This window comes from Lycium ferocissimum, chromosome 6 (assembly GCF_029784015.1).
Source record: "Lycium ferocissimum isolate CSIRO_LF1 chromosome 6, AGI_CSIRO_Lferr_CH_V1, whole genome shotgun sequence".
In the NCBI taxonomy this organism is placed as follows: Eukaryota; Viridiplantae; Streptophyta; class Magnoliopsida; order Solanales; family Solanaceae; genus Lycium; species Lycium ferocissimum.
Window position 1 is genome coordinate 60,838,880 of NC_081347.1, and position 25,942 is coordinate 60,864,821.

At 39.0% G+C, this 25,942-nt stretch overlaps 2 protein-coding genes and 1 long non-coding RNA gene across 3 annotated transcripts; 2 read left to right on the top strand and 1 right to left on the bottom strand.

Annotated features, from left to right (window-relative positions):
* Nucleotides 1-508: 508 nt before the first annotated feature.
* On the top strand, nt 509-4,701 carry LOC132059935 (uncharacterized). The gene is made up of 4 exons (XM_059452778.1): nt 509-587; nt 1,470-2,763; nt 2,932-3,852; nt 3,939-4,701. Exons 2-4 carry the CDS (start codon nt 1,480-1,482, stop codon nt 4,497-4,499), a joined length of 2,766 nt encoding a protein of 921 aa, XP_059308761.1. The 5' UTR covers nt 509-587; nt 1,470-1,479; the 3' UTR covers nt 4,500-4,701.
* An 879-nt stretch (nt 4,702-5,580) lies between these two features.
* Nucleotides 5,581-7,049, bottom strand: LOC132060866 (uncharacterized). The gene is made up of 2 exons (XR_009416047.1): nt 6,234-7,049; nt 5,581-6,069 (listed from the first exon to the last, which is right to left on the bottom strand). It is a non-coding gene; the product is annotated as an uncharacterized LOC132060866 (long non-coding RNA).
* A 771-nt stretch (nt 7,050-7,820) lies between these two features.
* Nucleotides 7,821-8,878, top strand: LOC132061469 (uncharacterized). The gene is made up of 2 exons (XM_059454283.1): nt 7,821-8,169; nt 8,454-8,878. The coding sequence occupies exons 1-2, from the start codon at nt 7,821-7,823 to the stop codon at nt 8,876-8,878; spliced, it is 774 nt and encodes a 257-aa protein (XP_059310266.1).
* Nucleotides 8,879-25,942: the final 17,064 nt, after the last annotated feature.

Sequence of the window (25,942 nt, forward strand, 5' to 3'; positions counted from 1 at the left end):
ATTTATACTTAGCTTGAATATTGATGAAAAACTCATATGAGAGATTGTTTAGTTGATAATATAGATTGTTTGGTTACTTAACTAAGTGTGATTTCTTAGTTGCAAATTGAATTGCATTTCTATTGGGTTTACATAGGATTGCTCATTTGAGGATTCAAATTAAAGTCTTCCTTTGAAATTCAAATAGTTTAGGTTCTTAGGGTTGAATCCAATTCGAAGAATTTGGGTTTCATATACCCAAGTTTGTCCATAGATTTACTAGGGAAAACGGTCAAAAATATCCCTCTACTTTAAGAAAAGGGCTAAAAATATCCTCCGAACTTATTTTGGGTTAAAAATGCCCTTCCCATTACGAAACTTTTCACCTATGCCCCTACGTTATGCATCCGTCCAATGCCCCAAAAGAACCCAAAACTTTGACCCGACCCGAATTGTACCCGACCCAAATAAAATAAAACCCCTTAGCTACCAAACACGACTCAAACCTTCATCAACATCGAGAGAGAGAGAGAACACTTTGTAGAGAGAGAAAAAGTGGCGGTTCCATCTAGGGTTCCGCCGATTTGCTCTATTACAACACCATAAAGGTATGATTCTTTAACTACCCACCTTCTATTAAGTGTATTTCTCTTCATTTGCTGTAAGTTTTTGAAGTTTTGATGAGTTAGGGTTTTTTTTAAATGGGTTCATTTCTAATTTTTGTTAAATCTTGTAAATATGAGCTGAAAACACTAATAGGGTATAAGGTTGATGATTTAGGGTTTTAATTTCTTGATAAATATGATCATTATTTGTTAGTACTTCCATATATTAGTTGAATATTGTCTTTTGTTGTTAAAAATTATCCATGAATATGTAGAGTTCTATTGTTTTTCTGGTGTGTAGTAGATTCTAAGCTAGTTAGGGTTCGTATTAGGTAGTTTAGGGTCTGATGAGGTGGTTTAGAGTTTGAGGATGGAATAGTTTGTGATTTTAGGTTTAACTTCATTTATTGAGGTGTAGATTCCATTTATTGATTCCTATTTCGAAAAATCTGATTGGAATTGTGAATGTGCCCTAAAAAAATTTGGAATGTGGTCCCAATATTTCACTCTTGTCTCCAAAGTTATTGAGAAGTGGGACTTTATTGTTTTTTAGTCATACTTTATTGAATGTGGTCCCAAACTCATATTTGTTTGTTGGCTTCCCTTCTTTGTTTAGTGTTAACCTTAAACTTTTGTTTCCCCTGTTTTTGCTCACATTTTTGGCTTTGTGTGTTCTTTTTGTTTTTTATTCTTTCCACTTATTTGGAAACCATGGATGGTATTTGATGGATGAATAATCATCTCTCTGTCTTCAATCAATTTACGGGAAATGTTTGAAACAGTAGCTAACTTTGAGAGTCTAGACTTGGAAGATTTTGCTGGCACAGTGAGTGGACATTTTAATTAATCTTTTTTTTTTTGTTTATTCGTTTATATTGATTTCAGATTATTTAAGATGGTTTTGGTTGATTTGGTGTTTCACCATGGTGGTGTGTGGATAAGAGATCCAAAACTGCTATATTCTATGAAGAATGTTCACAAATGGGAAGGTTATGATCCTGATCTCTTATCTTATATAGATATCGTTAATGAATACAAAAATAGTTTAGGGTTTGTGGGTGTTCAACAACTGATTGTGTCTGTCCCTTCTGGAAAATATTATGAAATAGAAGGTGATGATGGGATTACGACATTATTGTCTTTTGTTAATGGTGAGTTTGATGTGATAAACCTATTTGCTGTTGAGGATAATGAATTGTCTATTGATGTTGAGAACATAAAGGTTAATGATGCAGCTACAGACTGTAGCTCTCATGGTACTGATAATGGTAGTAATGATGGGTCTGATGAATCTGATTATGATAGTGCACAGATGGAGGCTTTTGCAAAAGAAAGAAATAGAACAATCAATGAAAAGTTGTCTAATTATAAGGACTTACACAAATTTATGACATTCAAAGGTATAGATGAAGCTAGGAGATACATGAGCTTATATGCATTGTGCCATGGTTATAATTTTACTTTGAAAAAAAGTGATCCATTAAGGGTTAGGTATACCTGTAAAAAAGAATGCAACTTTGTGTGTCTAATTTCTGGTGAAAAAAATGTTGCTGGTGTTAGTGTGAAAACACTAAAAGGAGAACATAAGTGTGAACCTTCCTTTGAAAACCATAGTGTTAAGGCAACTACAATTGCATACTACTTCAAGGAAAAGGTACAAGGTAACCCCAAATATAAGATTAAAGATATGAGAGCTGATCTTAAAACAGCTTTTAACATTAATGCTTCCTTTGGTAAGGCTAAGAGAGCCAAAAGAATGATTTTGGAAGATTTGGAAGGTAGTTTCGTTGATGATTATAAAAATCTTGTTGGATATGTAAATGCCTTGAAGGAGAGTAATCCAGGAAGTGATATTGTCCTCAAGGTTTCAAAAGCTGCACTTGCTGAAGGCAAACGAAGATTTTTGAGGATGTACATTTGTTTTGATGCTCTGAAGAAGGGGTTTAGAGCAGGACTGAGACCCTTTATTGGCTTGGATGGGACCTTTTTGAAAGGTAAAGCCAAAGGTCAAATATTAACTGCTGTTGCTCAAGACTCAATGAACCACTTTTATCCCATTGCTTGGGCTGTTGTGGACAAAGAAACCAAAGCTACTTGGCTGTGGTTCTTGGAATTGCTTGGGAAGTCTCTAAACCTCAACAATGGAGAAGGGATCACATTAGTCTCAGACATGCAAAAGGTAAATATATATTTTTTCATATTAATGACCAAACAATAAACTCATTTCTTTGAGAAGTGGCTTGCTAACCGGCCAACTGTTTTGGCCGAATAAGCAACCGTTTTTCGGTTCAGCACTGTTTTAAGTTTATATATGGCTTAATTTTTTTTAATTGTGATTCTTAATCAGGGACTAATTGAGGCAGTCCAACAAGCTCTACCTGCTGCTTTGCATAGGTTTTGTGTGAAACACATAGAAGCTAATTGGAGAAAGAAAGGGAAGAAAACCAAAGAAATGACTAAGGTTCTTTGGTGGTGTGCATGGAGCACCTATAGAGAGGAGTTGGATGATCATCTGAAGACATTGGGTGATTTGTCAGAAGAAGCCAAAGACCACTTGTTGGACTACCCAATAGAAACTTGGTGTAGGACTTTCTTTGACACAGTTTGCAAGAACCAGAAGGTAGAAAACAACTTGGTTGAATCATTCAACTCCTGGATATTGGTACCTAGACACAAAGCTATCATTGGGATGCTTGAGGAAATAAGAATAAAGGTGATGGAGATGGTGAGCAACAATGAAGAAGAGGTGTTGACTTGGGCTACTGAATGGAGTCCAGAATCTATACAAATGTACAATGAATTTCAGAAGATTGCTAATAGGTGTACTTTACATTTCAATGGTGATTATGGGTTTGAGGTGAGTGAAGGGAATGACAAGCACATTGTCAATTTGTCTATTAAGAAGTGCACTTGCAGGGTGTGGGACCTCACTGGAATCCCATGTCCCCATGCAATCAAGGCACTTCATTACAAGAACCTTGATCCCTTGAAAGAGATCCACTGGTGGTACTCAAAAGAAGCATATCTCTTGACTTATCATCATAAGTTACAACCAGTTCCAGGACCAAAGTTCTGGAAAATAGATCCAGCAGAAGCAATGGAACCACCACCTTTGGTAAACATGGCTGGCAGACCTAGAGAGAAAAGAAAAAGAGACAAAGATGAAGCACTTAAGAGGCAAACTGGGTGGGTTGCCCCAAGGAAAGGAAGAGTTATGACATGTTCAACTTGTGGACTTATTGGACATAATTCTAGGGGTTGTGGAAAGGTAATCTTTCTATTTAAATTAGTAGTCAATTGTTTTAGAATGTGATGTGATTTTTTAACACTTTAATTTTCTTCTTCTTTTATCAGTTGGACAAAATGAATGGTGAAGGCACTTCTAAGAGTGGCCAGTTGAAGGGTAAGAAGGACAAGCAGCCAATGAAGAGACCAAGCAAGAACAAACAACCAATGAAGCGGCCAAGCAAGAACAAGCAACCAATGAACATGCAAATGAGACTAGTCGATGAAGAAGTTGTGGATGAAGCACCTCTTATATTCCCTGATATTGCAACAGTGGATGACTTGCCCTTGTCAGCTCCACAACCTAGTCAGTCCATAGTTGATCCATCCCCTAGTGATCATGATTTTGAATATCCTGGACTTGAACTTGAAGAAGATCTACCTTTAAGGCCAAGAGGTGTGTCAGAGTTGAAGTCTAGACTCCAACAAAGACAGAAGCAACCCATACTAACTGGATCAAGACAAATCAGCTTCATTGGTGATGCTAGAGGTTTAAGTAAACCAAGTGAGTTGTATGCACCAAAAGGTCTCTCATCGAATGGTAATATATATCTTATTGGAAGACAGTTAGAGCAGATGAGAGTGGAGAAAATTAAGGCAAGAAAGGGTAATGGGAAGGCACAACAGTGAAGGAGTGATGTACCAACTGAAACTTGGTGTATTTTTGTGAAAACTTTAAGACTTTCATTGATGTAATTAGTGTTGTTGATGGCACAAACTTAGCGATCATGGTTCAGTAGTTGATTGTGGCAATGGGATGTCCTTTTATCACTTTTTGTTGCATCTTTCTGGGGTTATAACATGACATCCCTCATGTAATGAACAAACTTTTAGATTTCTTTGTGCCCAATTAATATATGAAGTTGTTAGTATAATGCTTTTTCCTTCTATTTTGGTTCAGTTGGTTGTTGATCTGGTTCAAGTATACTACTGATTTGTTTTGGTTTAGTGTCTTATTTTGGTTCAGTTGGTGATCAGCACATTGTCAAGCTAATGTGATATTGATGTGTGTGAGAAAGCTCAAGCTAATGTGATATTGATGAGGCAGCTTTGTCACAAAATGTTCTTGTTCTTCTTGTTTATGTATTACTACAGTTGAGTCATTAGAGAAATTGGTTATCACGTGAACTTAGCTGTAATTTGGAATTGGTTTGCAGACATTGTAGAGTATTTAGTAAGGATATTGCAAGAATTGTTGTGAAGAGGTGGATAATGGTGGTTCTGTTTTGTGTACAGTTACCAATTTTAAAAAAAAATGATGGTTCTGTTTTGTGGAGTAGTGGTAAATAAGTATTTTGATGACAAAAATCTGATCTTGATGAATATGTAGGAATGAGGTATTATTATGAAGATCCTTGTAGAGAATATAGTGGCAGCTTTCTTTTTCTGGTTGTTTGCTGTTTACAAGCGAAGGAAGTTTTAGTTGAATCTGGCTTGACAAGTAACTTGTTCTTTGTTTTGGTTTATGAGAGAAAATTGAATCTTGTGCTTTGTTCATTACTACAAACACTATTATTTGATCGCCTATAGCAAAAAAACGAGAAGAGGTTCATAGTGTAGTATAGGACTTAGGCCATCGAAGCCAAAAAAATCTCTTAATCACGTGTAATTCTCTTGGATACTCATTAGTGTTCATGAATGAGAAAATATTCATTAGTGTTCATGTATACCATTGAAATGGCACTTTATCAGTAACCTTTGTCCGGAAAGATGAAACAATAGACCTTTGTAGGTTCCACATCCATACATTACAAACAAGGACCTTACAAACATTACATCCAAATTACTACATTCACTACATCTCCAAGATAAAACAAGAGAAAACAACAACCATCGGTTCTTCTCAACTACTACACATACATATTAGCTTCATAAAAAAACTAACAACTAACACTACATCTCGAAATTCACTTTGTCATCAATGCGACCAAAATCCCAACAAAATCAGCCCATGAAATCATAAGGTTGAATTTCACCTTAGAATACTTCTCCTCAAATGTCTTAGCTTTGTTTGTTTCCAACTCATTAGTAGCCTCCAAGGTAGCAACCACTTCCGACAAATAATCCCTTTCATTCTTCAAATTGTCACTTTCATGCTTCAAATTGACCATTTCAATCTTCAAAATGTCCCGTTCAATCTTGACGTCTTTCAACAACTCCTCTAAATTTCGTATGTAAGCTTTCTCCGGGAAAGCTTGGTCTTCCCATTCCCAATATCCGCATGAGGAATGCTGTCGACAACAATCAAAATTAGATTAGCAACAATATAAAAACATAAAAAGAGATTAATTGATTAATCGATATAAAATTAGTTCACCGAAACTGTAAAAAAAAAAAAAAAAAAAAACTTTTAAATAGACACACATCTGGGCGAAGACATCTGAAAAATCTTCTTCCCGGATTAGCAGGAGTGGTGGATGTCAAATTTTTGCAACCAAACCAAGATTGCACATCCTTTGCGACGAACAACTATTTTGCGACATTTTGCAGAGTTGCGGGGTAGCTTTAATGCCGAAATTACATTGTCTATTCGTAAAACTAGTGCCCCTGCTAAAGGTTCTCTTAGATGATGATGGAATAGTGGAGTGATAGCGGAATTAATAGAAGAACAAGTAAAGGAACACAAAATAGAAATAGATGAAGGTGTAGAAATAGAAGTTTGACACAATTGAATTCAATAGACGATAAATTGCAAATAAATCGAATAACTCCTACTGGGAAATTAACAAAAATTAGAAACCATTAATCAAAAATTAGAAATGAACCCATTTAAAAAAACCCTAACTCATCAAAACTTCAAAAACTTACAGCAAATGAAGAGAAATACACTTAATAGAAGGTGGGTAGTTAAAGAATCATACCTTTATGGTGTTGTAATAGAGCAAATCGGCGGAACCCTAGATGGAACCGCCACTTTTCTCTCTCTACAGTGTTCTCTCTCCCTCTCTGATGTTGATGAAGGTTTGAGTCGTGTTTGGTAGCTAAGGGGTTTTATTTTATTTGGGTCGGGTACAATTCGGGTCGGGTCAAAGTTTTGGGTTCTTTTGGGGCATTGGACGGATCTGTTAACAGAGGGGCATAGGTGAAAAGTTTCGTAATGGGAAGGGCATTTTTAACCCAAAATAAGTTCGGAGGATATTTTTAGCCCTTTTCTTAAAGTAGAGGGATATTTTTGACCCTTTTCCCGATTTACTATTCTTTGGGTCTTGCTTCTATCCTTCTAATTTCTCATCCCCAATTCTTCATCTATCCTTTTTATTGCCTTTTGTTGTTGTTTCAATTAGGTTTCTATCAAGGAGTCAATAATATCAAATGGGATCATGATAACGCATGTTGGGGAGATAGAGAAGGATGAAGATAAACCACCTGACAAGCCTTCAGTGGGTACAAATGCAAGTGTTCCAGATGCTGGAGATGAGTCTGTAGATAAAGTTGAAGTAAGGGTACCACCACAAGCTGACAATCAAAGCTCTGAAGGACTAAATTCTGGTGATAAGGTTTCTGCAAGTGTGAGAAATGAAAAGTCAATAGCAAAAGGGAAGTCCTCTCCAAATGCTAAGTTACAAGATATTATATCTCATAAAGTGACACAAAGAGGAAATACATAAGGCAGCAAAAGAATTACAAGCTCAAGAGGAATATAAAGAGAATGGACATAATCAAAATATTGTTCAAAAAGTGACAGTTACAGCAGAGCTATCACTAAAGAAGCAGATTAATAGTGGAAAGAAGTCTAAAATGCAAGATGCTGTGCAATCCAAGAGGACCTCAACAAGGAAGGGTGCAACTACTGAATGATGAAGGCCTTAATATGGAACATTAGATCAGTAAATACCCAAAAGGCTTTTCAAAGATTAGTCATGTTACAAAGGCAGCATAAATGCTTTATTGTTGCTTTAATGGGACCATTTTAGAACTGTAAACATACAAAAGTATAGGAGGAGATTGGGGATGGAAGAGGCCATTTCTAATTATAATGGAAAGATATGGATTTTCATTGATTCTGAAATTCAATGGGAAATCCTTATGAATACTGATCAACAAATAACTCTTAAAGTACATTATCCAAACCTGGGCACAAGCATTATCTCTACTTTTGTCTATGCTACGTGTGATGCAGGTGAAAGGTCAGAGTTGTGGGATAATTTGTATCATCTAGCAAGCGCTATGGTTCTTCCCTGGATGGTTGGAGGGGATTGTAATGTCATTTTGTCTGATGAAGAGAAATTGGGTGGTCTTCCAGTTACTCTTAATGAATGTGAGGACTTTGCCTTTTATATTAACTCTTATGAGTTGTTTGGTATGGGATTTAAAGGGAGTCCTTTTACTTGGTAGAATGGAAGGGCAGCTGCAGATTGCATTTTAAAGATATTTGATAGGGTAGTGGTGAATCAGCAGTTCCAGAGTAGTTTTTTTCAAACATTGAGGTGAAGCATTTGCCTAAAGGAGGGTCTGATCACACCCCTTTATTGATGTCCTGTGGGGATGGAGATTTAGTTACTTGTAAACCTTTTAGGTTTATAAATTTCTGGGTTAAACATGATTCTTTTAAGGAGTTGATTCAACAGAATTGGAGTGTTTAAGATACTGGTTCTCCTTATCTAAATTTTATGCTGAAACTTAAGAAGCTTAAAATGGTGCTATCTCAATGGAGCAAAGAAACATTTGGTGACATTTTCCAACAGCTTGCTATTAGAGAGGAGATAGTGAAAGTGAAAGAAGCTTTATTTGAAGAGGACCCTAGTGTTGTGAATAGCGTTGTTCTACAAAAGGCTCAAGCTGAAATGAAGCAGTACCTTAATTTGGAGGAACAATATTGGAAACAGAAGGCACAGTTTTCATGGTATACTGAAGGTGATAGAAATACAGCCTTTTTTCATAACTATGTTACTGGGAAAAGGAGGAACCTATTGATCAAAGGGATTCACGATGGCTGTAGGCTTTGGGTGGATTCTATGAAGCAAATTTCACAGGAAGCTATCAAATTTTTTCAAAAACAATTCACCTAAGAGGATGATCATTCAGATTTTGAGATGCTCAAACGTGTTCCATCTTTTATTTCTCATGCAAAAAAACATGAAGTTATGCTCTTATCCATCTTATGAGGAAGTCAAACAGACTATTTTTGCTCTTAGTGGGGATAGTGCTAGTGGACCTGATGGTTTTACTGGGCTGTTTTATCAGCAGTTTTGGGAGATTATAGGTAATGATGTGCATGCAATGATATTATCTTTCTTTGATGGGGTTGAACTTCCAAAATCTGCCACTCATACTGATCTTGTGCTTATCCCCAAGAAACATCCTGTCAATTCATTCTCTGATTTGAGGCCAATCGGCCTATCCAATTTCATTAATAAGGTGATATCTAGTGTGGTTCTTGGAAGAATGGAAAAATTGATACCAGATTTGATCTCTTCAAATCAATCTGGCTTTGTGAAGGCAGAAGCATTTTTGAAAACATTCTTCTTACTCAACAGATTATTTCTGATATTAGAATTAGGGGGAAGCCTGCTAATGTGGTGATAAAGCTATAGATGGCAAAGGCATATGATAGAGTATCTTGGAAATACCTCCTGCATGTTCCAAGGAGAATGGGCTTTGTAGAGCACTTCCTTAATCTTATTTGGGGGCTGATTTCTAATAATTGGTATTCTATTTTACTGAATGGGTAAGCTACTGGTTTCTTCAAGTCCTCAAGAGGGGTTAAACAGGGAGATCCTTTGTCTTCTACCTTATTCCTTCTTGGTAAAATTTCGAGGTATTAGCTACAACCCTAAATTCATTATTTGATGATAGTGGGTTCATTGGGTAGTGCATGCCAAAGTGGTCTAATTCTCTTAATCACTTGGCATATGCTGATGACACAATCATCTTTGTATCAGCTCATTTAGAGTCCCTTCAGAGAATTATGACAGTACTGAGAGATTATGAGAAAACTTCAGGCCAGCTCTGTTACAACTCGTAGTTTCGTTCGTTGAGATTCGTTAGGCGTTAGTTGTCCAAATCGTGGAAACGGGAGTTACCTTAGGATATATGAGATTACATGTTCCCATATTATGGTTATGGGGGTTTAAGCCCATGAAATGAGCTATGGAAGGATTTAAGAACAAACAAATAAAGGAATGGAGTTTGAGGGAACTTTGGTAAAACTTGGCAAAATTTTCGGACAGGATTTTGGTCCATATTGGGGGAGGCATAACTCCTAGAATATGAAGAGTTTTTGTGTGTTTCTTTTGTCCAAATTGAATTTCATCGAGTCTAGTTTTCAGCGCAATAAACCGTTCCTCAATGTGACATCTGAGTAAAAAGTTATGCATGTTTTACGACAGACTGTCTGAGCAGAAAATTTCTGCGGACCATTTCACGGCCCGCAGGAATATTGACGCCCTTCAAAAAATTCTGCGGTCCGTCAAACTGCACCAGCCCAGCGTCAAATGGTCACAGTGAACCGTATTTGACTGGGCAGTTCTACGGACCATTTTGACGGTCCGTAGGAATTTTTACGGCCCGTCAAAATGGGTGCAGAATTGCCTAACGGGATTTTAAGTTCCGCTTTATATAATTCGCTCCACTTCATTTGGACATTTTATTTCACCAAATCAAATCCAAAAGCTCTCCAAAAACCCTCTCTTCAACTCTATAAACTAATTCAAGCCAAATCCAAGGGAGATTAAATATCAAGAGGCAAAAATCAAGCTATCCATGTGCTAGAGGTCTTGCTAGGGTTAATAAACTCCAAGAATTCTTTGGATATTGAAGCTAGGGTTTTCATATAAGTTGATAGCTTACTCCAAAGCTCATTCTTATGAGATAAAAAGGTTAGTTTTCATGCTTATTACATATTATCAAGAATGTTTAGTTGTTGAACAACTTGGGTGGAAGGAGAAAGTAGAAAATGAGTTCCAAAATGTAGTTTTTATGATGTTTTTGAGTAGTAAGCAAACTTGAGTTATGATTCTTAGTATGATATGGATATAATCTTGCTATGGGAAGTAATAATGGTGATAAAGAAGCCTTATATAAAAATGTGCTAAAATGGGTATGAAGTTGCTAGCACAAGTTGAACACAAGGATGAATTTTGAAGGCTAAATCGAATGTGAATACTTGATTATGATATTGTGGATATTATTGTGGTTGTTTGGGAGTTGTTTTGTGATATAGTGGAACTTGACGAAATAGGGGAAATGCTGCCCAATTTTCATTAGAACGTGAATTATCCTAGTTTGAATTGAAGAGTATCATTAAGGCTTAACCATGGTATGAATCCTTCTAAATGTAGATTATTCAAGCTTTAACGGTGAACGATAAATAGTTAAGAAGTCGAAGAGGTATGTAAGGCTAACCTTTCTTTCATTAAGGCATGGTTCCCTTGCTATATATGTATATATATCCTTTCATGAGTTCCATAATGTCTTCCAAATGACTCTATCTCTAAGATTATCGAAGCGTACGGTTCTCGATACGTTCACGATTCTATTGTCTCTTTTATATGATAGTTGATCCTCTAAGGATAGATATAACGAAAATGATAATGTCACTGATAACGATGATACTCATGAACTCCTACGTATACAGATTTAAGTATGTATGACCATTATGTAACACCGAGCTTATATGGCCGGGTATGATACCTATTGCGCGCACACCACTGCAGTTGGGTACGGATAACACTGAGCCTTGGTAGGGCCAGGTATGTATAACACCGAGCCTTGTTATGGCCGGGTATGTGAAACCACCGAACCTTTATGGTTGGGTATGCTATGGTTATGAATATGTATATGAATACGGATATGGACATAGGTATATGTATATATATATATATATGTACACGAGCACGCATTAGAAATGGAAGATCCCCATCCCCTAATTTTCCCATCTTATGCTATTTCTTATACTGTCTCTTATGCTCCTATTATGATGTTGATTATGCTTTACATACTTAGTACATTATTCTTACTGACGTTCTTTTGTTTGTGGACGCTGCGTCATGCCCGCAGGTGGACAGGGAGACAGGCTTGATCTATAGATATCTTGTTCAGGGACTGCATAGAGGAGCTTCATTTCATCCGGAGCTACAACTTTTGGTATTTATTCTTTTGTGTACATACCTATGGGCATGGCGGGGTCCTGTCCCGTCTATATGATGTGACATACTCTTCTTAGAGGCTCGTAGACAGTTGTATATGATTAGATGTCTTTAGCCTTGTCGGCTCACATTTTGTATATCATTTTGATAGCCTCGTCGGCTTGTATATATGGATATGGGCATTGTTATTGATGATGATATAAATGTGTTGTTGCCCAACGAGATTAGCACTATTGATGCATATAAATTATGAGTAAGCCATGTGGCTCATCTAGATGTGAATATGAGAGTACGATAAGAAGTACCCGGGTGGGTTAGTACCGGGTGCCCGCATGCCCCCTCCGGTTGGGTTGTGACAAAAGTGGTATCGAAGCAGTGCATAGGGTGTGTCTACGAGCCGTGTCCTGTAGAGTTTTGTTTATGGGTGTGTTGCGTGCCACACTTATAAATAGGAGGCTGCAGGCATTTTAGGAATGAATGACCTTCTTTCGTCATAAGATCCTGCGATAGAGCCATGCTATAAGGATTTTTTCCCCCTAACCACGTATTATGTATTTCAGAAATGCCTGTAAAGAGAAAAGCTACGCCAGCCCAAAAGGGCAAGACGATGCGGTGAAAGCGGGGCGAAAGAGCACCACCAACGTTGTAGAGGAAAGTGAGTCCCCCGAGAATGCGGCTCAATCTCGGTCCTCTCACTCGCACCTATATTCGAGGAGCATGAGAAAGCCTCGCCCCGGCCTCCGAAGCCCCTCCGGCTCCTCCACCGGCGCGTCGGGCCAAGATGTAAAAGAGGTCATTCATTTACTTACTCGGTTGGTTGCGCCCGGACTCGGCGCCGGCAAGGTACAAAAAAGGTGATAGGGCCCCATCGCAAGGTCCCGTGACTTTATTAGCTTCGAACCCTCCGAAATTCTTCGGGTCGAAGCCGGATGAGGACCCCCAGAATTTTATTGATGGGATGTTGAGGACACTTCGGTTAATGCATGCTTCGAACATTGAATCGGTGGAGTTAGCATCCTATAGATTGAGGGATGTCGCGGTACATTGGTACACAGTTTGGATGGCTTCACAGGGAGTCAATGCACCTCTCCCGATATGGCAAGAATTCGTGGTTGCCTTCATCCGACACTACTTGCCTCTAGAGGTTCGGCGAGCTAGAGCCGATAAGTTCTTAAATCTTAGGCGAGGAAGTATGAGTGCTTTAGAGTATAGTCTCTGCTTCAACTCTTTGGCTAGGTATGCTCCGACTATGGTAACGGATATGGGTGACCGAGTGCACCGATTTCTGAGAGGCCCAGGGCCACATTTGATGGATAGGTGCTTGACTGCGTCCCTTCAGGACAACATGGATATTTCACGCATTCAAGCCCATGCCCAGAATTTGGAAGAAAGCCAACAACAGCAAAGAAGTGAGCGTGAGCATGATAGAGGGTATAACAAGAAGGCTAGATCTTCGGGTCCAACAAGTGAGTTTAGAGGCGGGCCAAGATAGTATTTTTCTAAGCATTCAGGCCATTCTATGACTAGTGTGCCTCCACGGTTTACGGAAAGCCGTAGATTTGATAGATCTACTCGTTCGAGCCGATTCGAGTTTCGGCCGGATTCTCAGTTCAGGGGTGATTCGGGTCAGGCTAGGCCACCCGTGCCACGGTGTTCCCAGTGTGGGAAGTTACATTGGAGCCAGTGTTGACTAGATTCAGAGGTTTGCTATACATGCGGTCGGCCAGGCCATATCATGCGTGATTGCCCCTCGGTTGGTGGTAGGAGTAGAGTCCAGCCTTCAGGATCGGCAGCCGGGTCTTCATCATCGATACGCCCTATGAGGTAAGGTTCACAGGCGCCAGTCAGCCATGGTAGAGGTAGAGGGAGAGCTCCTAGTTCTAGTAGTCCTCAGCACCGTATTTATGCTTTGGCTAGACGCCAAGATCTTGAGTCTTCCCCCGATGTCGTCACAAGTATATTATCGGTATTTTCTCATGATGTATATGCTTTGATAGATCCGGGCTTCACGTTGTCATATGTTACTCCATATATTACGGGTCGGTTTGGGGTCAAATCAAAATCGATCAAACCTTTTAAGGTATCTACACCCGTTGGTGAATCGGTAATAGCTAGCCCAAAGATATAGAAATTGTGTAGTTGTGATTTATGACCATCGTACTATGGTTGATTTACATGAGTTAAAAGTGGTGGACTTTGATGTTATCATGGGCATGGATTGGTTGGTTTCTTGCTATGCCAATGTTGATTCTAGAATGAAAATGGTTCACTTCAAGTTTCCAGGAGAACCAATTTTAGAATGAAAAGGAAATACTGCGTCCCCAAAAGGTAGGTTTATTTCCTATCTCAAGGCAAGGAAAATGATCGCCAAAGGTTGTATTTACCATCTAGTTCGGGTTCATGATGTGGAAGCTGAATCGCCAACTCTTCAATCTGTCTTCGTGGTGAATGAGTTTCCCGATGTATTCCCGAAAGAGCTTCCAGGTCTCCCTCCTGAACGGGAGATTGATTTTGCTATAGATGTGCCACCGAATACAAAGCCTATATATATTCCACCTTACAGAATGGCTCCCGCAGAGTTGAAAGAATTGAAGAAGCAATTGAAGGACTTGCTTGAAAAAGGTTTTATTAGGCCTAGTTCTTCCCCGTGGGGAGCACCCGTGTTGTTTGTGCCAAAGAAAGATGGCTCCTTGCGAATGTGCATTGACTATCGGCAGCTAAATCAGGTGACGATCAAGAATAAATATCCGCTTCCGAGGATTGATGATTTATTTGACCAATTGCAAGGCGCCAAATGATTTTCAAAGATAGATTTGAGATCCGGGTATCATCAAGTGCGAGTTAGAGAGAAAGATATTCCTAAGACAACCTTCAGAACCAGATACGACCATTTTGAGTTCCGGGTAATATCATTCGGGCTAACTAATGCACCGGTAGTATTTATGGATTTGATGAACAATGTGTTCAGGCCCTTCTTAGATTTATTTGTGATTGTGTTCATTGACGATATCCTGGTATATTATAGGTCCGAGGCAGAACATGCAGATCATTTACGTACCGTTCTTGGAGTTCTTCAAACTCGAGAGTTATTTGCCAAATTTTCTAAGTGTGAATTTTAGTTGAACTCAGTGACCTTTTTGGGGCATATTATTTCAGCCGATGGTATTCGGGTAGATGCCCAAAAGATTGAAGCGGTGAAGACTTGGCCAATGCCAACAACACCTACGGAGGTCCATAGTTTTCTGGGCTTAGCAGTTTATTACAGAAGATTTGTAGAAGGCTTTTCTTCTATTTTTGCACCACTCACGAAGCTGACCCAGAAGTCAGCTAAGTTCCAATGGACAGATGCTTGTGAACGTAGTTTCCAAGAGCTAAAGGATAGATTAACTTTTGCCCCAGTCCTGACACTTCCAGAGGGATCGGAAGGTTATGTTGTCTATTGTGATACTTCAGGCGTTGGGTTAGGCTGTGTTTTGATGCAACATGGTAAGGTGATTACGTATGCTTCAAGACAGTTGCGGAAACATGAGAAAAATTATCCAACCCATGATCTTGAATTGGTTGCGATAATCGTACATTGAAGATGTGGAGACATTATTTGTATGGCGTCCACGTTGATATTTATACGGATCATCAAAGAGCCTTCGATATCTTCGGAAGGAATTGAATTTACGGCAACGGCGGTGGTTGGAATTGTTGAAGGACTATGATGTTGACATCCGGTATCATCCCGGAAAAGCGAATATTGTGGCTGATGCTCTTAGTCGTAGATCCATGGGAAGTTTATGTGATGTTCAGCCAGGGAAAAGGGAGCTAACTCGTGAGCTCCAGCAGTTAGCTAGCCTAGGAGTTCGAGTAGTGGACTTAGGTATTATGGGAGCTATCATTCAAAATGCAGCGGTCTCGTCACTAGTAGTGGAAGTGAAAGAGCGTCAATACGAAGATCCCATGCTGATTCATTACAGAAATACACTCCCTCAGAGGGAGAAGTCATCATTTGAGATTTTTGGAGATGGAGTTCTCCGATGCCGAGGCAGGTTATGTGCTCCTGATGTGGCAGGATTACGCCACCAAATATTGAGAGAAGCCCATCGTTCCCGTTATTATGTTCACCCAGGAGCAACGAAAATGTATCATGATCTTAAATCTATATATTGGTGGAATGGTATGAAGAAAGATATAGCGGAATTCGTAGCTCAATGTCCTAGCCGTCATTAGTGAAAATTGAGCACCAAAAGCCGTGTGATTTGTAAGCTATAGAAATTCCAACTTGGAAATGGGAAGTAATTAATATGGATTTCATTACAGGCTTACCCCGTTCTCGACGTAAGTATTGACTCTGTATGGGTGATTGTGGATAGACTCACGAAGTCAGCTCACTTCTTACTGGTCAGAACTACATATGTAGCAGAAGATTATGCAAAGCTTTATGTTAAAGAGATAGTGCGACTTCATGGTGTTCCAGTATCTATTATCTCCGATAGAGGGACTCGGTTTGACCTTGACTTTTGGAAATCATTCCAAGAAGGTTTTGGGGACTCGAGTGAGCCTTAGCACGGCATTTCACCCACAGACAGATGGGCAAGCTGAACGTACCATTCAAACTCTTAAGGATATGTTACGAGCATGTGTATTGGATTTTGGAGGTGGTTAGGATGATCACTTACCACTTATTGAATTTGCATATAATAATAGTTATCATTCTAGCATCCAAATTGTTATACCTCGCATTTTCATACGTTGAGTTTCGCCAAATGCTAATTGTCCTAGCCTTGGGAAGTAGGATAAATTTTTTGAGGTCATGGGGATAGATATGTCCATCTTGGGTATATAATGGAGAAAAACCATGTTTAGTAAGCCTCGGGAAGGTTTAAGACCCGTCGGATCATCGGAGTTAAGTTTCGGTGGAAGTTTGGTAAAATGTCACATTCCGGCGCACTTTGTCGCGCAACATGCGAGCAGCAAAGCCCGCTTTGTGGCCACGCAGTTGCGCAGCAAAGTGTGACAGTGAAATTTTATGATTTTGCGAGGTTTGCGACACAACATGCGTTTAGCAAAGCATGCTTTTGCGTCTGTAAAGCATCTTTGCGTCTCAACAAACTCGCAATCGCATGTTGTCCGGTCCACACGGACCACTACAAATAGCCCAAATTCGACCCTAACTCATTATTTTACCATTTTGGACCTAGAAATCTCTAGAAACTCTCTCAACAAGTTCTCTTATGATCTAACACCAAAATCAAGGGCAAACCAGTGATTAACATGAAGAATTCTATGATCATCATTAGATTGTTCTTCCTCTTGTGGTGTTGAATTTGGAGAATTCTTGGAGATGGAGGAATTTCGAGTTTAGAGTGATCCTTATGATTGAAGGTAAGATTATCACTCCATCTTCATGTTTATAGTATTATTTGGCATTTATATAACTTGGGTGAAGGAGAAATTGTGAAAGTAAGGTTTAAGTTGTGCTAGAACTTGTTCTTATCTATACTTGAGTATGAATTGTTCTAGACTTGGTATGGTTGTGACGTTGTTGGGCTGGTTTGCACAAATAAGTTGTAATATGAAGTTGTTGGATTGCTAAGTAAGTTGTGAAGATGGAAATGGAACTAGTATAGAATTGAGGGAAACAAGCTACGTAAGATCTCGTACACGTGAAATGTTCGACAAAATGTCTAAATGAGTTCTCTTATAAGTTATGAACCCGTCGTTGATACGGATACTTCGTTTAACGTAGATAATCATTTATAGAGTGCACAAGGACTCGAGGGATCCGTATACTAAGGAGACAAGGTATGTAAGGCTTACCTCCTTCTTTCAAAGGCATGATTCTGATATCGAAATTCTTCGTAAATTTCCATAACCCTCTCATGTCCCAACGTGTCGGAAGCTAATAAGTCTTAGTAGTTTTTACAAGAAAAAGATGATATATGTTTATGATGATGATGATCCCATTGTATGATCTCATTGACGTTATTCATTGTTTGTTATCTCGCCTATGATGACTGGTTCCTTTGGTGAGACTTAGTGATGGAAAGTGTCCCATAACATAATCGGAGGATACGACCTTATGTCACTCCGATGTAACTATAACAATTGTTTAAGTTCTTCTATATGTTTCTATGGTATATGATAAATATATTAATGAATATATGGATACGCATGTATGGGATATGGGGAAAAGGAAGAGGCATTATATACGCATAACCACCTGTTCAGTTGGCACATTATGATATCGTCCCGGACGCGGGATGCCCGGACACGGGATAGATGGATAAATGGATCGGGCCGTTCGTTCCGCGACAATGTATACATGTATATATATATGATGTTGATATGACATATGGAGCGGGCCGTACGTTCCACGGCAACATATATACGTATATGGAGACAAATAAGTATAATGAGAACATGATATCTATGGATCGGGGTGCACGTTCCAAAGAATAGTATAAAAGCATATATGTATGTATGAAGGTGTTAAAGGAAATTGCATGCGTGTTTCTTCTAAAGAGGCATCTATCTACTTTCTATTTCCTTACTTCTTATTCCTATCATTGGTATTATAAGCGTACCTTACATACTCGATGCGCACAGATCGCGTCTGCTTTTTTATGGGCGAGCATGTTCATGCCCACGGTGACAGGAGAGGCAACGCAGATCCATGTGCCTATCGGCGACACATGAGCACTCCACTACTCCGGAGGTGCTATTTTTGTTATATTCTTTTTGTACATACATGTGGGTATAATCTGTCCCGTCCGTCCTTATGTCTCGGCATTCTAGTGCAGTAACTCGTAAATACATACGTGTGGGTAGTAGATGTCTTATGGTCCCTCGGTGTATATTTGTATATCATTTCGCTAGCCTCGCGGGCTCATGTTTTTGTATATATGTGTACATGTATGGAAGCGATGACGACCATCCTAGGATGAGTGGTGTGTTGAGCATGATGTATACATAGGATGAGTTCGATGTTAAGTATGATAGGTGGTGCTCGGGGTAGCTCTGGATACCCATCATGGCCCTAGCTGGGTCGTGACACAAATGGCCCCATACGAGGCTTTATATGGGCGAAAGTGTAGATCTCTAATTGGGCGGTTCGAAGTAGGAGAGACCAAATTGATACGGCCAGACTTGGTCCAGCAAACTATAGAGAAAGTCAAGCTTATACAGGATCGATTATTAACAGCTCAAAGTCGTCAGAAATCCTACGCAGATAATCGTCGAAGAGACTTAGAATTCCAAGTGAAAGACTGGGTATTCTTGAAGGTGTCGCCAATGAAGGGCGTCAAGAGATTTGGCAAAAAGGGCAAGCTTAGTCCCCGGTACATTGGACATTATGAGATTGTATGCAAGGTAGGCCAAGTGGCTTATGAAGTAGACCTGTCTGCGGATTTGGAGTCAGTCCATCCAGTTTTTCATGTATCGATGCTTCGTAAGTGCATTGGAGATCTTTCTAGAATCAGTGCCAATACGATGTCCAAGTTACTAAACAATTGTCTTATGAAGTTAAGTCCCCATTGTTATTTTAGATAGTGCAAGAAAGCTCGTAACCAAAGAGGTAGCTTCAATTAAAGTTTTATGGAAGAATAATAATAGAGAGGAAAATGACTTGGGAAGCCGAAGAGGACATGAAGTCCGTGTACCCGCATTTATTTTCACCTTTCGTAACAGATTCAAAAGAGACGCCATTAACCTCAAGTATGTAATGCTTTTCTTGATGTTTTCTTATTCTTGTGTGGCCATGGTTATTGTCATGTTGTTATAGCCCTGTGAAGCGTGTATTTTGGGCTGCTGTGCAGGATGGTAATGCCATATTATAGGGGAAACTCTAGCGAAATTTTTGTAGAATCCCCAAGAGTCTATCATTCCCGAGACGAATGTTTCTGGTGAGGAGAATGTTACACCTTCGTCCGTTGAGATTCGTTCAGCGTTAGTTGTCCAAATCGTGGAAACGGGAGTTACCTTAGGATATATGAGATTACATGTTCCCATATTATGGTTATGGGAGTTTAAGCCCATGAAATGAGCTATGGAAGGATTTAAGAACAAACAAATAAAGGAATGGAGTGTGTGGGAACTTTGGTAAAACTTGGCAAAATTTTTGACCGATTTTGGTCCGTTGGGGGAGGTATATCTCCTAGAATATGAGAAGTTTTGGTGTGTTTCTTTTGTCCAAATTGAAGTTCATCGAGTCTAGTTTCCAACGCAACAAACCGTTCCTCAATGGTCCGTCAAATTGTACCAGCCCGGCCACAAATGGTCACAACCATATTTGATCGCGGTTCTACGACCGTTTTACGGCCACAAAATGGGCGCATTGCCCGACGGGATTTTAAGTTCCGCTTTATATAATTCACTCCACTTCATTTGGACATTTTATTTCACCAAATCAGATCCAAAAGCTCTCCAAAAACCCTCTCTTCAACTCTATAAACTAATCCAAGCCAAATCCAAGGGAGATTAAATATCAAGAGGCAAGAAACAAGATACCCATGTGCTAGAGGTCTTGCTAGGGTTAATAAACGCCAAGAATTCTTTGGATATTGAAGCTAGGGTTTTTATATAAGTTGATAGCTTGCTCCAAAGCTCATTCTTATGAGATAAAAGGTTAGTTTTCATGCTTATTACATATTATCAAGAATGTTTAGTTGTTGAACAACTTGGGTGGAAGGAGAAAGTAGAAAATGAGTTCCAAATGTAGTTTTTATGATGTTTTTGAGTAGTAAACAAACTTGAGTTATGATTCTTAGTATGATATGGATATAATCTTGCTATGGGAAGTAATAATGGTGATAAAAAGCCTTATATAAAAATGTGCTAAAATGGGTATGAAGTTGCTAGCACAAGTTGAACACGAGGATGAATTTTGAAGGCTAAATCGAATGTGAATACTTGATTATGATATTGTGGATATTATTGTGGTTGTTTTTGAGAGTTGTTTTGTGATATAGTGGAACTTGACGAAATAGGGGAAATGTCGCCCAATTTTCATTAGAACATGAATTATCCTAGTTTGAATTAAAGAGTATCATTAAGGCTTAACCATGGTATGAATCCTTCTAAATGTAGATTATTCAAACTTTAACGGTGAACGCTAAATAGTTAAGAAGTGAAGAAATGTAAGGCTAACCCTTCTTTCATTAAGGCATGGTTCTCTTGCTATATGTATCCTTTCATGAGCTCCATAATGTCTTCCAGATGACTCTATCTCTAAGATTACCGAAGCGTACGATTCTCGATACGTTCACGATTCTATTGTCTCTTTTATATGATAGTTGATCCTCTAAGGATAGATATAACGAAAATGATGATGTCGCTGATAACGATGATACTCATAAACTTTTGCGTATACGGATTTAAGTATGTATGACCATTATGTAACACCGAGCTTATATGGCCGGGTATGATACCTATTGCGCGCACACCACTGCAGTTGGGTACGGATAACACTGAGCCTTGGTAGGGCCAGGTATGTATAACACCGAGCCTTGTTATGGCCGGGTATGTGAAACCACTGAACCTTTATGGTATATGAATACGGATATGGACATAGGTATATGTATATATATATGTACACGAGCATGCATTAGAAATGGAAGATCCCCATGAAAGACAAGTAAGTAATTACGATGATGGCTACTATCCCCTGATTTTCCCATCTTATGCTATTTCTTATGCTGTCTCTTATGCTCCTATTATGAGGTTGATTATGTTTTACATACCCGGTACATTACCGACGTCCTTTTGTTTTTGGACGCCGCGTCATGCCCTGCAGAGTGGATAGGGAGACAGTTTGATCCATAGATATCTTGTTCGGTGACCGCATGTAGAGTTTCATTTCATCCGAGACTACTGACTTTTGGTATTTATTCTTGTACATACTTATGGGCATGGCGGGGTCCTATCCCATCTATATGATGTGACATATTCTTCTTAGAGGCTCGTAGACAGTTGTATATGATTAGATGTCGTTAGCCTTGTCGGCTCACATTTTGTATATCATTTTGATAGCCTCGTCGGCTTGTATGTATCGATATGGGCATTGTTATTGATGATGATATAAATGTGTTGTTGCCCAACGAGATTAGCACTATTGATGCATATAAATTATGAGTAAGCCATATGGCTCACCTAGATATGAATATGAGAGTACGATAAGAGGTACCCGAGTGGGTTAGCACCGGGTGCCCGTCATGGCCCTCCGGTTGGGTCGTGACAAGCTTATTAATAAAGATAAGAGTTTCTATTACATGTATGCTAAAGTGGGCAATGATATTATTCGGTCAGTGGGAAATATTACTGGTTTTACAAGAGGCCAGTTTCCTTTCACATACCTTGGTTGTCCTTTTTTCATGCTTGGAAAAGGAAGGAATATTACTCAGACCTGATCATGAAGGTTAAAGGAAGACTGCATTTACGGAAAGGGAAACTTCTATCTTTTGGGGGTAAGGCAGTTCTGATTAAAAGTGTACTATAGACCATGCCAGTTCACTTGCTTTCAGTCCTAGCACCCCCTAAATGTGTATTACATGAGCTACATAAGATCTTTGCTAGATATTTTTGGAGTAACAAATCTGAAGGTAGAAGTAGGCATTGGATAACTTGGAAGGAAGTATGTTTGCCAATTCAAGAAGGAGGATTGGGGTTTAAATCATCATTTGATGTTTCCAATGCTTTATTTGCTAAACTTTGGTGGAGATTCAGAACTACATACTCTTTGAGGGCTAATTACATGTGGAACAACTATTGCAAGAAAGAGATGCCTAATTTGGTACAGTGAAAAGGAGGTACTCAAGTTTGGAAGAAGATGCTTGCAGTTAGGGAAGAAGTGGAACAGGAAATATAGTGGCAAATAAAAGCAGGAACTACTAATGTGTGGCATGAGAATTGGAAAAAATTGGGTGCTTTATACCATGTGGGTCCATCTGATTTCTATATTAATGAGGAGTTGGTGGAGGTTGTTGAACTGATAGAGGATGGGAAATGGAAGGACAATATACTACAACAATCTTTTCCAAATGAGATTGTGGAGCATGTTAGAGAGGAGATCCATATTGAACATTTGCAAGGGAATTGGGACAAACCATGGTGGATGCCAACTAATTCAAGCAAATTTACTGTAAACAGTGCTTGGGACATGATGAAACATAAAAGGGAACAACATGAAGAATTTAAGTATCTGTGGATTAAGGGAGTTCCTTTTAAGAATTCATTTTTCATATGGAGGTTGTGGAAGCACATTATTCCTACAAATGAAAACTTAAGAAGGATAAGGATCCCTATTATGTCTAGATGTTATTTCGCGTGACTATCCCGACAACGAAAAACAATGCAAAGATTTCTAGCGAGGTTTTCATGCGAATAGGGTATACGGATAGAACTTGGTTAAATGTGAAAGTGATAAGACATTTCTGGAACATAAAATGTGGAGAAAAGCTTAAGCCAATTATACAAGCTATTCCTGCTATGGTTTCTTGGGAAGTATGGAAGAGGAGAAATAAGATTAAGCATGGAGAAAGGTTTAGTTTTAAAAGAGTAGTGCATGAGGTGAATAATCATCTTTTTTATCTTACAAAGATGAGATACCCTTGGTTAGATAATATCCCATTCTTATGGCCTGGGCTTGTAACTTTTCTGGAAAATTATAATCCTAGATATATTACAAAGGTGCTATGCTGGAACTTACCTCCAAGTAGGTGGTTTAAGTGTAACACGGATGGGGCCTCAAGAGGGAATCCTGGCCCTAGCTCCTATGGTTTTTGTATCAGGAACAGTCAAGGGGATCTTATATATGCCCAAAGTGAGGAAATAGGGGAAACCACAAATGTGGTAGCGGAAGCTAGGGATTGGTGGAGGGAATGAAGTATTGCATTGATAATAATCTACACCTCTTATTATGGAAACAAATTCCTTGTTGCTTAAAAATGTCATGGAAGGGTTAGGGGTGACTCCTTGGTGCATTGTATCACATGTTGAAGGAATAAGGAGAATTGGCATGTAGAGCTTCAACATAAGTAAAGAGAAGGCAACTCTTTGGCTGATGTTTTAACTAACACTGCTTTTGATTTTGCAGGTATTCTAAAGTTTTATTCTTTTCCTGAACTGCCTAGTACAGGAAGGAAAATTCTTAACTTGGACAAACTGTAAGTACCTAATCTAAGAGTCAGCAAAGAATGAAGAGGGCAAGTAGGAAATGCAAGACTATTTTGTGATTCTGGTATAGACATCTCTTCAATGTGGTATTAGCTCAGCTCATTCTATTGAAGGAACACCAATACTAAAGAAACAGATAGGATTGCATAATCGAAGCTTTGTGCAATATCCTGAAGTTGCATAATAGATGTTGAAGCCATATGGACACTATTTTCTAGTTATCTACACTAATAGTGAAAGGAAGTTTTGTACTATTTAGTTCAACTAAATCTGGAGGCATACTCCATAGAATTGACTAATAAGTCCCTGGTGAGAGCTTTGAGGGACATATAATTAGCACTAATCAAAGATTCATATGCTACTTACACAAAACAAAAGGGATCTAACGGTGTAGATGGCTTAGAAGCCTGACTAGTCGGTATTACTATCGATGAACTCAGATTGAAGGTAGGGTGTTCAACAACACAAATCATCCAGTAAACAGTTGAGGAAAACACAACAACAATCAGATTTTCATGACAAGCAAGCAAAAACATCTCTTTCACACAGCATAAGTGAAAGTTTACAAGAGGGGAATAGGAAAGATCTAGTCATAGATAGCAACAAGGATGTTACCTGAACTGGTTCTAGTTGCTTGATGGGTGATATAGCCATAGCACGATGTCGTGAGTCTGGTCTCAACTGCTAGACAAGTTGCCGGAGCCTCACCGGAGCTCCTCTGTGAATCGGGGTTGCTTGTTGCTTTGGGAGTTGAGTGGACCTTCTAGATCTATCCGGTCTAATTTATTTTGTTGTCTTTTACTTGGTTTTGATTTTTTGTACAGACTATTGTTTTAATAAAATTAGCCACCAAAGAGGTGGTCATTTAAAGAAAAAAAGTAAGTAAGTGTGCCAAAAACACCACCAAAGGTTGTGGTAGGGTGGTAAGTACTGCTCCATCCTTAACGTCTCATGTTCGAGCCCTGGAAATGGAGTCACCGGAGCCATGACCTGAGCAATTAAAGTGGGACTTCCTTCACCCGAATGCGGATCGGCCCAACGTAGATACTAAGGCCTTTGGGTGGGAAATAAAAAAGGTAGTGTGCCATAAGACATATAAATCATATAAGTACAAAAGAAACCCCTAGATACAAATTAACTACAATCTCATAACAATCCATATTAAAGAGGAAACATAACATCATAATCTGTAAAAGGAAATGTCATACAATATCATGAAGAAATCAACAAAACGTCCCACAAACCATAAACATTAAAAGGAAACAAAGTCATGACTTATTTTAAAAAAATCGTAAGACTAGTAGTGCAACAAGCCACAAAAGTATAACATACAGTAGGGAGACAAAGAAGCAACAACTGCACCAAACAACCATCACATCATCCTCCAACAAGGAGCATGAAGTATGCCTCAACTACAAGTCGCAACAACAAGCAATAGTGGCACTGTCCAAAAAAAGAATCTGTAAGGTCATTGTAACGACCCGTTTGGTCGTTATAGTGTTTTGACCCGTTGACTTTTCCCCAAATCCCGTTAGTATAATCTATGACTTAATGAAGTCATTGGGTTGGTCTCTGCAAGGTATGAGTGTAAATTAAGTCATTGAGGGAGAAGCTAGTTAAGTTAGCGAGTGAGAGTTGACCACGGTTAACTTTGGGTTAGGATGATCCCGTGTCAATGATTTGAAAGTTCCAACATGCTATTATGATGATTTTGAACTTGTCCACAAGTTTTGGTGAGGTTCTAAAGAGTGTTAGATGGGTTTGGGTTTTGTCGTGCTTGTATTCAGTGTTTTCGCCGGAGGTTTGTGAAAATAAATGACTCCAGAT